At 43.1% G+C, this 12,338-nt stretch overlaps 1 protein-coding gene across 6 annotated transcripts in view; it reads left to right on the top strand.

The window, feature by feature from the left end:
* Window positions 1–12,059, top strand: part of GOLGA1 (golgin A1) — a 72,807-nt gene extending 60,748 nt beyond the window's left edge. For all 6 annotated transcript variants that reach the window (XM_073590730.1, XM_073590728.1, XM_073590726.1 and 3 more), the window contains 8 exons: window positions 1,025–1,114; window positions 1,198–1,300; window positions 1,530–1,690; window positions 1,985–2,137; window positions 4,143–4,202; window positions 4,653–4,811; window positions 6,162–6,248; window positions 8,692–12,059. In XM_073590730.1, the coding sequence (XP_073446831.1) occupies window positions 1,025–1,114; window positions 1,198–1,300; window positions 1,530–1,690; window positions 1,985–2,137; window positions 4,143–4,202; window positions 4,653–4,811; window positions 6,162–6,248; window positions 8,692–8,772 (894 nt within the window). In that variant the 3' untranslated portion in view covers window positions 8,773–12,059. The remainder of the gene's footprint in view (window positions 1–1,024; window positions 1,115–1,197; window positions 1,301–1,529; window positions 1,691–1,984; window positions 2,138–4,142; window positions 4,203–4,652; window positions 4,812–6,161; window positions 6,249–8,691) is intronic.
* Window positions 12,060–12,338: the final 279 nt, after the last annotated feature.

The raw sequence follows: 12,338 nt of genomic DNA, 5'->3' as shown, positions 1-12,338 counted from the left end.
TAACTGTCAATATAACCTTTTGTTACTCATAATATGATTGCAATTATATTTCTGTATGTGATAAAAACATCTGACAAACACACATAAAAACCAGAGGGCAGTAGATCATGTGAAAATATAATATTTGTGTCATTCTCTAAACTTTTGGACATGACTGTACTCATGTGCCGCATTCGGCGCCATTTAGCTGAAACCGGGATATCAATGTGCGCAGCAGGAACTCTGCTCCTGCCTCACACCGCCCGACACCAACTCTTCTCAGCCAAGGGCCCACAACATGGCCCAACTCTTGCCGCCACTGGCTTCCTGCATTGGCGACCCTGCCTTATGCGACCCTGCTCCACCTCCCCATCCTCCCTGTAATCTAAGTTCAGACTATAAAAAGCGCCATTTTCACATAAAAAAATTTTTTTTCCTATTTTTTCACTTTGCAGCATTTTTTTCCACACCTACCTAAAACTTTTGCACAGTACTGTGTATTATTGAAGAGCATTTTGTATCCTGTTTCGCCTAACGCTCTACCTGGGGGCTGGAGAGATAAAGGGAAAACAACCCTGCGTCTCTAGCAGCTAATAATTATTGTATTCAGCGCGATACAGCTCTATATTGTTTAAAGGGGTTGTCCGGCCATACGGTATTGATGACCTAGCTGCAGGTAGCACATTCGTGGGAGTCCGTCACCTGGCGCCACCTCAGTTTAGCTGGTTTTTGTTCCAGTGGTTACCAAATGTAAACGTGTTGAACGGAGCTGCTGTGCACATCTGCATTCAAAGTGTTTGCACCCAAGCATCACCGATCGGTGGGGGCGCCGACTCTGAGACCCCCAACATTCTGCTATTCCTGTCCTATCCTATAGGTAGATCATTAATACCTTAGTATTACCTATATTATTGTTTAATCTCAGCTCTTACGTTGTAACAAGGATTTCTGTGGAAAAAAGAAATCTGGCTACTTTTGGAGGTAAATTACAGTTTGACATCACAGACGAATTTGTGAACCTGCTCAGGATAAGTTCTCATTGCAGGAGGAGCTGAGTAGTAGAGAGACTGTAAGTGTCGAGATCGCCAAAGCTTTGGAAGAAACTCGGAAGCAGAAAGAAGATCTTCAGCAGCAGGTGTGTGATGGCCAGAACGTTTATGGCAGATTGGGGTCTTCGTCATTCAGGATTGATATACTTTACACTTTGTGTTCTGGCAGGTGGCAGATTTGATGGCTTTAGTCAACAGCAACGCTCAGGAGATGTCTCTGAGGAAGAAGGAGCTGGCCAGAAAAAATGAGGAGGCTGCACTGCTAAAGGGAGGTGAGCGGTGTTCTCCTAGTACATAGTACCCCTGACTTGCCTGACAGCGGCTTTCTCATAGAGGGTGCAGGGGGGCTCTGTGAGGCAGGGGGCTTCGCGGTGTGGGAGAAATCTTAGACCAAGCATAAAAGGTTTGCGGGGGACCTTAAGGAAGAAGAAAGAGGACAGGCTCAAATATCCATGCTGTTCTTCTGCACAATTTATGTCTTCTAATTACTTTCACCCCCAGATTACGATGCCATCGTATTAAAAATGCAGCAGTTGCAGTCCGATCTGGAGACGTATAAATCTAGAGCCACTCAGAGTGAGGAATATGCTGAGAAACACGTAAGAGATGTCACCGTGCAGCTCCAGGAACAAAAAGAGGCGCTGCTGGCAAGTGAATCACAGGTAAGAAGAAGCCGGAGAAGAAGGTGCTCAGTTGTTGAGGTATAAGTGCAGGAGACATTAGAATGTGTGATAGCTACCCAGCGTCATGATCGTTCTCTGGAGATTTCTCATGATGTGGCGCAGGATTCTTCCTGCGGCTCTCCAAGCTCGTAGCTGTTTGTGCATGCTTGGAGTTGTGGTTTCATAACAGCTGAAGAGCTTCAAATTGTAGACCACTGATCTTGAAGGATAATTCTAGTTTTGTATTTCAACTTCACACAATAGGGGTCACAAGTAGTTTTCCCTTTTTTATAGGTCTCCTCCCTCCAAGAGGAAGTCTGTACTCTTCATGAACGTTTGCATGGTTCACATGCCCCGGAGTCCAATGGAGAGGTGACAGTTGGTGACCTTGCTCAGATCCAAAAGGAGAACAGGGAAATGGAGCAACAGATCGCTGAAAAAAACAAGGTGCCTCCGACAGAAGAATTGTCGCTGGAAAATGACTTCTAGCAGATGTACTAAGGGGTAGCAGCCAATATGCCATGCTTTGTGGGTGCAGTCCAATAGTAATTACTGACTGGTGTCATTCGAATGAATCCTGCACATTGGAAGTTTTAGGGCTTTTGTAGAGTTGTTTAAGGGGCAAATAGATTCAGATTGAAAGGAAAATGTTTCCAACATTCTGGACAGTGCAGATGTTTAACTAATCAGAGATATACTCACTTTAGACATTTATAGTTCAACCACAGTATGCCGAAAATGGTGATACCCGCATCTTTCTCCAGAGTGGGGGTGTCTCATCCCTTTGTCCTGCAGGTTGGCCATACAGAGGGGGCCGCACTCTCCCCATGCGTTTTTCTGAGACTTCTGAATATTACAGAGAGAGTGTGTTTCAAACACCTGTAGACAGATACCCTCAAGAGATGGTGTGTAGGATTACACCAGAGAGATCACACAGAATCCCTTCGCTGCCACCACAGGTGACGAACCCGCACCTCGCCCGCCCACCTGACGTTACTATCACATCAGCGAGATCACATGATATGTTCTCCTCACTTGCACCAAAGTGATGTTCTGCACTTTCTGGGGACACGTAAGGTCAGCTTCGTACAGTTTTACACAGACACCCCCTGTCCACATGGGCTTAGGAAAGCACGGTGATTGAGGGGAGGTGGTTCACACAGTCACTGACATGGCATCGCACTCGCCCACAACCCTGACAAGGCCCCTTCCTTTCACTAGTTCCAGTGAAACAGAACCTTATCAGCTCGGTAGAACTGTCACCAGTTCCTCTTTCGATATAAGTCCGGTCCGTTAACAGGAATTATATCGGGCCAGAAACCAGCCCTGGTAGCATGGAAAATTAAACCGAGAAACGGACGTGTGCATTTGTAAATTGAGATCAAAGAGCAGCCCATGGTTAAATTATATATTTAATTGCCTTAAGGGCACACTAGGAAATACACTATATACACAATGCTTATACATATACAATGGTCAGATATGCAAATACATGGTATAGTACAAAAGATACAAGCAGAATATATGGGTCAGTTACCAGTAGATGAAAGGCCTGGATTGGGGGAGGGTGATATGTCGTTGCGAGAGGGAGCTTTGGAGGGGATGTGTCGCGTGTGCTTTTGGGGGGGGGATGTGTCGCGGGATCTTTGGGGGCGTGGGATGTGTCATGGGTGCCCTGAGGAGGGGGGGGGTGTATATGTCGCGACGTAAGTGCATCTGTGTCCTAAGGTTGTAGATACACTTGAATTTAACGTAGGACTTTTCGCTGCTGTTCATTTGTGTAAAAACTGAGGGCCATGCCAGAACCTTTAGGTCAGATGATGAGGAGCAGGACACAGGCAAACTGTGTATGGGGAAAATCATACTGCCTGGGGGGCACTGTGGGGGTTATGAAATTGGTCCCATACTGTGTGGGGAACACTAATTGCTCCCACTAGGAATACTTTTTTTGTGTGGACACATGTACAGGACTGGCCGAGGTTAGAGGTCCTGGCTTGCGCGCCCCAGTATATGTCCCCCTTTTTCTGTCTCCCACAGTTGGGGGGTGTGCTGGGATGTATGTGTTCTCCATACAGGGCATGAATAAACAAACTGATGACTTTTCTCTGCATATTGATGTTGAACGTACGCTCTCCGTGCCGAACATTACTAGGATTTACTTTTACTATTCTAAAGTGACTCGCGACCTGCGATGGCTGAAACCGATAACTAAAATGTGGATTTGAGGGCGATTTGGGCAATTTTTATTTCTTACTTACAGATGTAGCAAATATTGCTTTCACTGTCTATACGACGGACCATATTCCATAATCAGTGCAGGCACACCACGTTAACAGTATCAGTGGTACAGCTTGGGTGCATGCTGACTATAATGTTTGACCACTTCCGATAAGTCTTACCCTTTTTTTTTTTATCAGCATCAAAATTAATTCTTAATTCCCTTTATTCCTAGACTATAAAACAACTTCAACAGAGAATGGCAGAACTGAAGAAGACGCTGCAAAAAGAGCTGGTGAGTTGGTGGGCATATCCATTAAAGGGGTATAGTCAAATTTAAGTTATCCTGTATCTATAGGACAAGGTAACTTCCTCCACCAGTGTCAAGAACTGTGGCACTGAGGAGCCCATGTGAATGCAGTGGTGGGCCATGTTGTGGACTCAAATGCTATTCTTTCTTATTGGAGTGCCGAAGACCAGGCGAGCGCAGCGCTTGATCCCATCTCTCATTAAGAATGACTAAAGCGGCTGTACACATGATTGACCACCGCTCTGCTCTTTTTTTTGAGTGCCAAAGGTCAGATTCCCTATCCCATGCAGAGGATAACTTTCAAGCTTCAGAATCCCCCTTTAACTTTTCATGAAGTATTAATGACAATCTTACTATCATGTGAAAACCGTGAATGGTACCAGAGTCCGATCTTGCGGAAGCCCAGATCTACTACTACTATATCTTGTTTTCTAGCGATTGAAACCTGAAGCGGATGAGAGGCTGAGTCCTGCGGACCCCCCACTGCCTTCTCTCACCGTGACCAATAACGCTGATCTCAATGACTCTCGGGAGATAAACTTTGAGTACCTGAAACACGTTGTACTGAAGTTTATGTCTGCTCGGGAAGCAGAGGTGAGTAACTGTGTGTCCTATGTAGTGCGAAGGGGCAGTTCATCCCAAACCTTCATAGCCTGTATGTTTTATATGGATTTACAGCTCGTATTGACCATGTGATAAAGATCACTTTTCTAGACCTGTGCTGCAGTTTTACATCTCTCCTCGTAGCCTGACATTCTCTATATGGATCACATGGTTTTTTAATTTTTTTTTTTTTTTATAAATGTTCTCGTTGATACTAATACATACTAAGAAAAATGTGGATTTCTCTGGAACAAAAACATCAAATCACAGCTATCGAGGTATCATTTTATTCAGCTTCCTATGACCTACATGCCCATATAGACGGCTTAGGAGGGTTGATCCTACTGACAGATTTCCTTTGACCACTTTCCGACGTTGGACCTAATAGTACGCCCATGTCGGAATCCCCTTCCTGTGATGTGGGCTCCGGCGGTGATCCCACATCGTTCCCCGCACACGTCAGCTGTTTTGAATAGCCGACATGTGCTCCTAACAACCGCAGGTGGAATCGCGATCTAAACCCCTGCTAATTAGTTAAATGCCGCTGTCAATGTCTGACTCGCGCTTACCGGAAGCGTGTCAGAATCTCACCCATCTGTGACCCCCATCATGTGATCGCGGGTCACGACCATTATGGTTATAGCAAGTGAGCAATTCTGCTACATACAGGCGAGATCTGATCATCGCCTGTATGTAGTAGAGCCGATCAGATTATGGCAGCTCCTAGTCTCCCATAAAGACTATTGAAACGTGCAAAAAGTAAAAAAAAAAAGTTCAAATCACCCCTCTTTCACCCCATTCAAAGTAAAACAATAAAAAAAAAATCAAATATGCACATATTTGGTATCATCACATTCAGAATCGCCTGATTTATCAATATAAAAAAAGAACCTGATCACTAAATGGCGTAAACAAAAAAAATGGCAACATTACGGTGTTTTTTTTTGTCGCCGCTACATTGCAATAAAATGCAATAACAGGTGATCAAAAGATCGTATCTGCACCATCATGGCATCAATAAAAATGGCAGCTCGGTGTGCAAACAATAAGCCCCAGCCCAGCTCCAGATCAGGAAAAATGGAGATGCTACGGGTCTCGGAAAAGTGCACTTTTTTTTTTTTTTTTACCAAAGTTTTTGTTTTTTACCACTTAAATGAAAAAGAACCTAGACATATTTGGTGTCGTTCAAAAGTACAACTTGTCCCGCAAAAAGCAAGCATGGTCATTTTGACAGAAAAATAAACTAAAGTTATGACTCTGGGAAGAAGGGGAGCAGAAAATGAAAATACCTCTGGTCATGAAGGGGTTAAGCTAATAACTTATTTTTCACTTATATTTTAGGCGTTTCATCTTATTAAAGCTGTATCAGTATTGCTCAACTTCTCAGTGGAAGAGGAAAATCTCCTTAAGGAGACGCTAGAATATAAGGTAATCCATCGTTTCATCCGTTATTTCCTTCCATTTATAGATTTCGATGTCATGGACAAAGCAGTGTCTCCCATCACACCCGGCTGGCATAGGCTGTGTGACTTGGATACCCTGCAGATTTTCTGTTTGGATTTCTGGGTGGAAAATCCTTCTTAAAGTGGCAGCAAAGTAAATACGATTTTATTAAATCCCCCTGCCCCAGAGAACATTAACTTGTGATGCAGCTTTTACATTTGCAGCATGTTAATTAATGATTTTACTTTTTGTATTTCATATAATGAAATCTGCAACTAACCCGCATGTAACACATGAAGATTTTGCTGCAAACACTCTTGGGGCATGTGCACACGTTCAGTATTTGCATCAAAAAATCTGCAAATAACAGAGTGTTTGCCAGGAAACATTGGTATGAGATTTCAAATGTGTCATTCCCCTTGCGTTTTTGCTGCAAAAATAAAAAGCATGCAATATTTTACAGTACATGCAATATCTGAGCATACCCTAACTAGTGCCTTTAGGCCAAGACCACATGACTGCATGGCATTACAGTAACTTTAAAGGGGATGTCCAGACTTGGCGTTCAGCCAGCAGTCACGTAAACTGTAGACTTGTGAGTCCTCACAGTGCATGCTGTCAGGATTCGCAGGGAGCGGACTGTTAGTTCTCGCATCATGATGCTCGTCATGTTCTTAAGCTGTCATTGTGTGAAAACATGTAGAAAACACGGTGACAGCTCCGTGCCGGACAGCGGTCACTGACAGCTGATTGGCATAGCTAGAGATGTGGGGAGCCGTTTCTGTGGTCCTCGCTCTCTGATCGGCCAGTCAATCTGTTTGAAAGATCACAGTATGTGATGGCTGGGGAGTGCTGAATTATCAGCACTTACCTGCAAGATCATCATTGGGAGCTCGCTGCAGAAGACAGCCTAGCTCCTGTGGCAACAGCCAGGGCTGGTGCCAACCCCCTTCCCAGATGTCACGATTGCAATCAATCGCAGCATTTGGAATTTGAGAGTGGGATGTGGCTCCCCCCACCACCTATTGGCATCTTCGTAACGAAGTCACTGAGAGCCGATGGATATCATGGCACCTGGAGGTCAAACATTTATAGTGGTAAATATGTAATTTTTTATTCTTCACCGCTCAGTGATATAAAATTCTGTGAACCACATGTGGTGTCAATGAGATCACTCCACCCCTAGATGAATTCATTGAGAGATGCAGTTTGTAAAATGGGGGCTCTGCTGTTCTGCCACCTTAGTGGCTCTGCCAATGTGACATTGCACCCACAAACCATTCCAGGCAAATCTGAAGTGCAATATGGCGCTCCTTCCCTTCTGAGCTTTGCACAGTGCATGAAAAGTAGTTTTTGACCAAATGAAAATGAAGAAACCCCAAAATTCTTCTATTAGCTCTTTTGAAAAATTGAAAATTAATAACTTGGGGCTAAAACAACATTTTAGTGGAAAAACATGAAACTTTTCATTTTCACAGCCCAATGTTATAGAATTATGTGAAATACCTTTGGGTTTAAAATGCTCACTACACCCCTAGAGCAAATATTCGAGAGGTGTAGCTTCCAAAATGGGGTCATTTGTGGGGGTTTCTGCTGTTTTGGAACCTCGGCGGCTCTCCAAACATGTGCACAATCTATTTCAGACAATTTTGCACTCCAAAAATCAAATGGCCTTCCAAGCACTGACGTTTGTCTAAACAAGAGTTTCTCAGCACATATGGGTATCTGTGTACTCATGAGAAATTACACAACACATTATGTGGTCCATTTTCTCCTGTTACCTTTGTGAAAATTAAAAATTTGGTGTTAGAACGAAATGGTTAAAGAAAAAACATATTTAATTTTCACTGTCCAATGTTTTGAAATTCTGTGAAGCACCACACTTATAGATAAATTCCTTGAGGGGTGTAGTTCCCAAAATGGGTTCACTTGTGGAGGGTTTCCACTGTTTAGGCACATCAGGGGCTCTCCAAGCGTGACATGGCGTCCAAACGTCAAATGGTGCTCTTTCATGTCCGAGCCCTGCCATGCACCCAAACAGTAGTTTTCCCTCACATGTGGGGTATCGTTGTACTTAAGAGAAAATGGACAGTACAATTTCTCCTGTTAACCTCATGAAAATGAAAAATTTGGAGCTAAAGCAACATTTTTGTGGGAAAAAGTAAAATGTTATTTTTTTCCTTCAAATTGTTTTAATTCCTATTATGCACCTAAACGGTTAATACATTTCTTGAATGTGGTTTTTGAGGGGTGAAGCTTTTAGAATGTTGTCACTTTAAGGTATTTTTTTTATTTAGGCCCTCAAACTTTGTTCAAATTTGATGTGGTCCATTAAAAAAAAATGGTACGGTAAATTTTGTTGGGAAAATTGATCATCTTTTAACCCTTATAAATTCCTAACAATTTTTTTTTTTTTTTATATATATAGATGTCTTGGTTTGGCTCTAAGCCTGCTCCTAAGGGTACAGTCCGCCCATCGATTTCCAAGCCAAGGACACCCTGGTCTTAAGTGGACAGAACTCTGGGCAATGAACTTCTTTTTCGAATGCACTTTCTATGAAATGACGAAGGTTTTCGGGGCGTTCTGACCAGTCTCCTCAGTACTGTAAGATTCTCCTGACTAGTCTACAATCCGGGTATCTCGGTGGTGACTTCTTCTGTGGTTTGGGTGGATGATTTAATGTTCACTTAACCTCCAACCACTGTACATCTGATCCTATGCAACAGAAGACTCCGGGACTGTTCTCGCTGCAGCCGAGGATTTCTGGCCCCAATTCTTGTGGGATTTCTCGCCGGCTACACTGACACTTTGGGAGGATTTTGTTTCTGCATCTTGCCTCCTTTCCCCTGTCTCTTCCAAGGACTTTAGCTAGAAGTTAGGAGCAGTTTGTGGCACAGGGATAATTTATGGTGTTTTATAGGGTGGTGCCTTTTAATTCCATCTTTCTTCCGTGAGGCATTTGTATGTCAAATTTTTTTTTTTTTTATGAAAGGGGAAACGCGTCTGCACTCTGTATGGTGACGGCGGCATCTTTACCAAGCCACAGTCAGTGGGACCACCATTAATGTAAAATCATCGAACATGAAACATGCAAACATCCTCAGGTTTATTCCCTGGTTGGTTGCAAAAACTACAAGAGAATAAATGGTCAGAAGGGATAGATTTTAGATTGTTTGCATTTTGTAGCTTACTGTAAAATTAGTTAACTGAGAATCTGTTAGTGAACTTGTTCCAATTGTAACTCTTATCTTTCTTCTTCTGAGCCGTCCTTAGCAGAGTTATAAACTTTGTGACAGTAAAGCATCTGCGAGAAGCTCAGAAGAAGGAAGATAAAAGTTACACTCTCTCCTCTTGGAACAAATTTGCTGATTCTCAGTTAACTAATTCTGCAGCCAGTAATAGACAGTGCAACGCAGAGGCTGTAAAAGGCAAATGGTGACAAGGTTTGGATGGAAACCCACTTTCAAAAAAACATTTTCAAGCAAAATACTTGCATTTAAGTGTATAAAAAAAAATTCCATGCGAAGTGTCACAATCCTTCAAGCTCCTTTTTAAAGTTAGTCGTCTGAAATGCTCGCAGCGGCAGTACCGCTGTGTAGATCATCCCTACTTCCGATTCTGGAGGACTTTGGTAGCAGATGAGAACTGTTTTCTCACCTGTCTAAGAAGTAGTGACTCCCCCCCCACCCCCACCTATGTGCCGGCGGTGCTAGAGCAGAAAGATGCTCCATAATCCCAGCAGGGAAGGGAACAACATTGTGAAAAGTTTTCCCTCTTTCTCCATTGAAAGACAACAGCAAATCTTCACTGGGGAAGTCTTCAGTTATACATTAGGGGAGGAGGGGGAGATGCAGCTGCAGGTTGTGGACACAATTTTGTAAAAATCCTCTTTCCAAGAAATATACACACAACCACCTACACATCAAGGGGGCGGCGGAAAAGACCACTAGATAGTAAATTATTGCATGTAGTAGAAATGCTACTCGGTAACCGTTTCCAAAGTATTAATGAATTTCTTTGCTCTAATCCATCACAACGCACTTTAGAGGTCCGAGGCGCGGCGTACGACTGCACGTCAGTGTTAGCTGCTTTCTTTACTGCTTCCCTGGGGATTTCTAGGATGAGACCAGATTTGTAGGGTAATTTATCACTAAATATGTCTAGCTGCCAGGTACCACTGACCTGATCCGGCTCAGCTCTACCCTATATGTCCTGCAATGGCGTCCTAAGCCTGATCTTACACCGCTCTGTGCACGAGCTGCGGTAGGAGCCAGTGGTCGGGGACTCATTTTATTACATCCTGTGCCTCAAATTGGGGTTTGCACATTTGTCACCTTGACTTGTGACGACAAGATTAGGCACAGACGGCGCAGAGACAGAACAGGTGTCTGACGCCATCTTGCGTAATATAGGTCACGGTGGTGTTGGCCTATTTCTGAATTAAATGCTGGCTCTTTGGGGACCGCGTGTACCAAAATGTGAGAGTCAGATGTGAGCTTGACACACATTAGATTTAACTGCAAGAATTCAAATTATCACTTTGGGTGGAAACATTTGGGCAGAATAATGCAATGGAAACATAATAAATGTAACTATACGGCCTCATGGAAATGATGCACTTTTGGATATTTTTATGAAAACTCCATCCCGCCCCATCTGCTTTTATGAGAGCCTGTAATATTGCCATTTAAAATGCAGAACACCCAAAAAGTTTTTTTTTTTTTTTTAAGTCTAGAAAATCAATAATGATCCTGGGAACAGAGACTCTCATATAGTCAGCAAGATGGGCCATTAAAGGGAAGGGCCAGCAGGACAATTATGACTTAATAAATCAGACCCTCTAACCCCCATATACTATACTCCTTGATAAATTTGGATCATGACCCTCACACTCCAGCAGTATACGCCAGGCTTGTTTTGAACCATTTATGTCTTTGAAATACTCCACTGTATAGGTAAACGTTGGGGGATAAGGTACGCTGATACGGGCCAAGTTTATGCCATAAGGACACTTTATTTTTTTTGTGCACATTTTTTATGCAGGGTCAAATATAGCATAGATGGATAAAGGTCTATAAAATAAAATGAGCCTTTAGGTCTCCATACGCTAGCATCAATACTTTTTTGACCCACAGATAGATGCATAAAGTTCTATGAAAACATTAAGCCTTTAGGTCTCCATACGCAGGCAACAATGCTTTTTTGACCCACAGATAGATGCATAAATGTCTATGAAAAATTGAGCCTTTAGGTCTCCACACACTAGCAACTGAATCCTTTTTTTTTTGACCCATAGCTATTTCTCCTGATCGTTCCTAAACACAAGTGCGCTCAAGGGAAGTAAGGTAAAATTTAAGCCTATTTTCTAGAAGTGCAGTCTTTTCTATGGAAATCTATTGGTAAGAAAGGGAAAAGCAAAATGCTACAGTACTGCCTGCATCTAAGGCCGCATTCACAAATCCATGTGCCAGAGTCTGCGAGTCACAGGCTGGGCCGACCTCATATACAAGGTTGTAAAGTTTGGATCCGTGCACCTGAATAATAAAGGGCCAGAACCAGTCATTGTTTCCCTGTACTGGTGATATTGAACGTTCAGCTATAACCTGATAATGCCTTTCTTCCTCAGAATTTATCTATTTCTTTTGCATTTCTGTGTATATAGTCAGTCCAGAGGCGGACATGATGCACTATAAATTCTCTGACACTGTATATAGGCCATGAATGATGTACAGAGCCTCAGAGTTGGCTTATTTAATTTGCAGTGCAATACTGATTAAATGATAAGACTGCCGGTGTAGATGTGTGCGAGTCATCATTTGTAACACCAGAGTCATCTCTGTACGCAGTGAAGATGACTTATAACTCCTGTGACCTCCGCCCATGAAATGATGGGAGTTATCAAGGGTGGGAACAGAAACCGAAGGCTTGTAAGTGGTTCTGCGGCTAGAAGCTCTGAGTCATAGCATGAATGGGGAGAATTGGTGCACGTACATCAGATGGTGGGGGGCACTCAGTGGTTACATCAGCCTATGATCGCCAATAAAGAGTAGACCACCGCGAGAGAGTTCAAAAGT

Source organism: Dendrobates tinctorius, unplaced genomic scaffold, assembly GCF_039654945.1.
Source record: "Dendrobates tinctorius isolate UK_male_01 unplaced genomic scaffold, ASM3965494v1 ptg000120l, whole genome shotgun sequence".
Lineage (NCBI taxonomy): Eukaryota > Metazoa > Chordata > Amphibia > Anura > Dendrobatidae > Dendrobates > Dendrobates tinctorius.
Note: the sequence above shows the minus strand (reverse complement) of the source record. Positions and strands in the feature narration are given on the sequence as shown.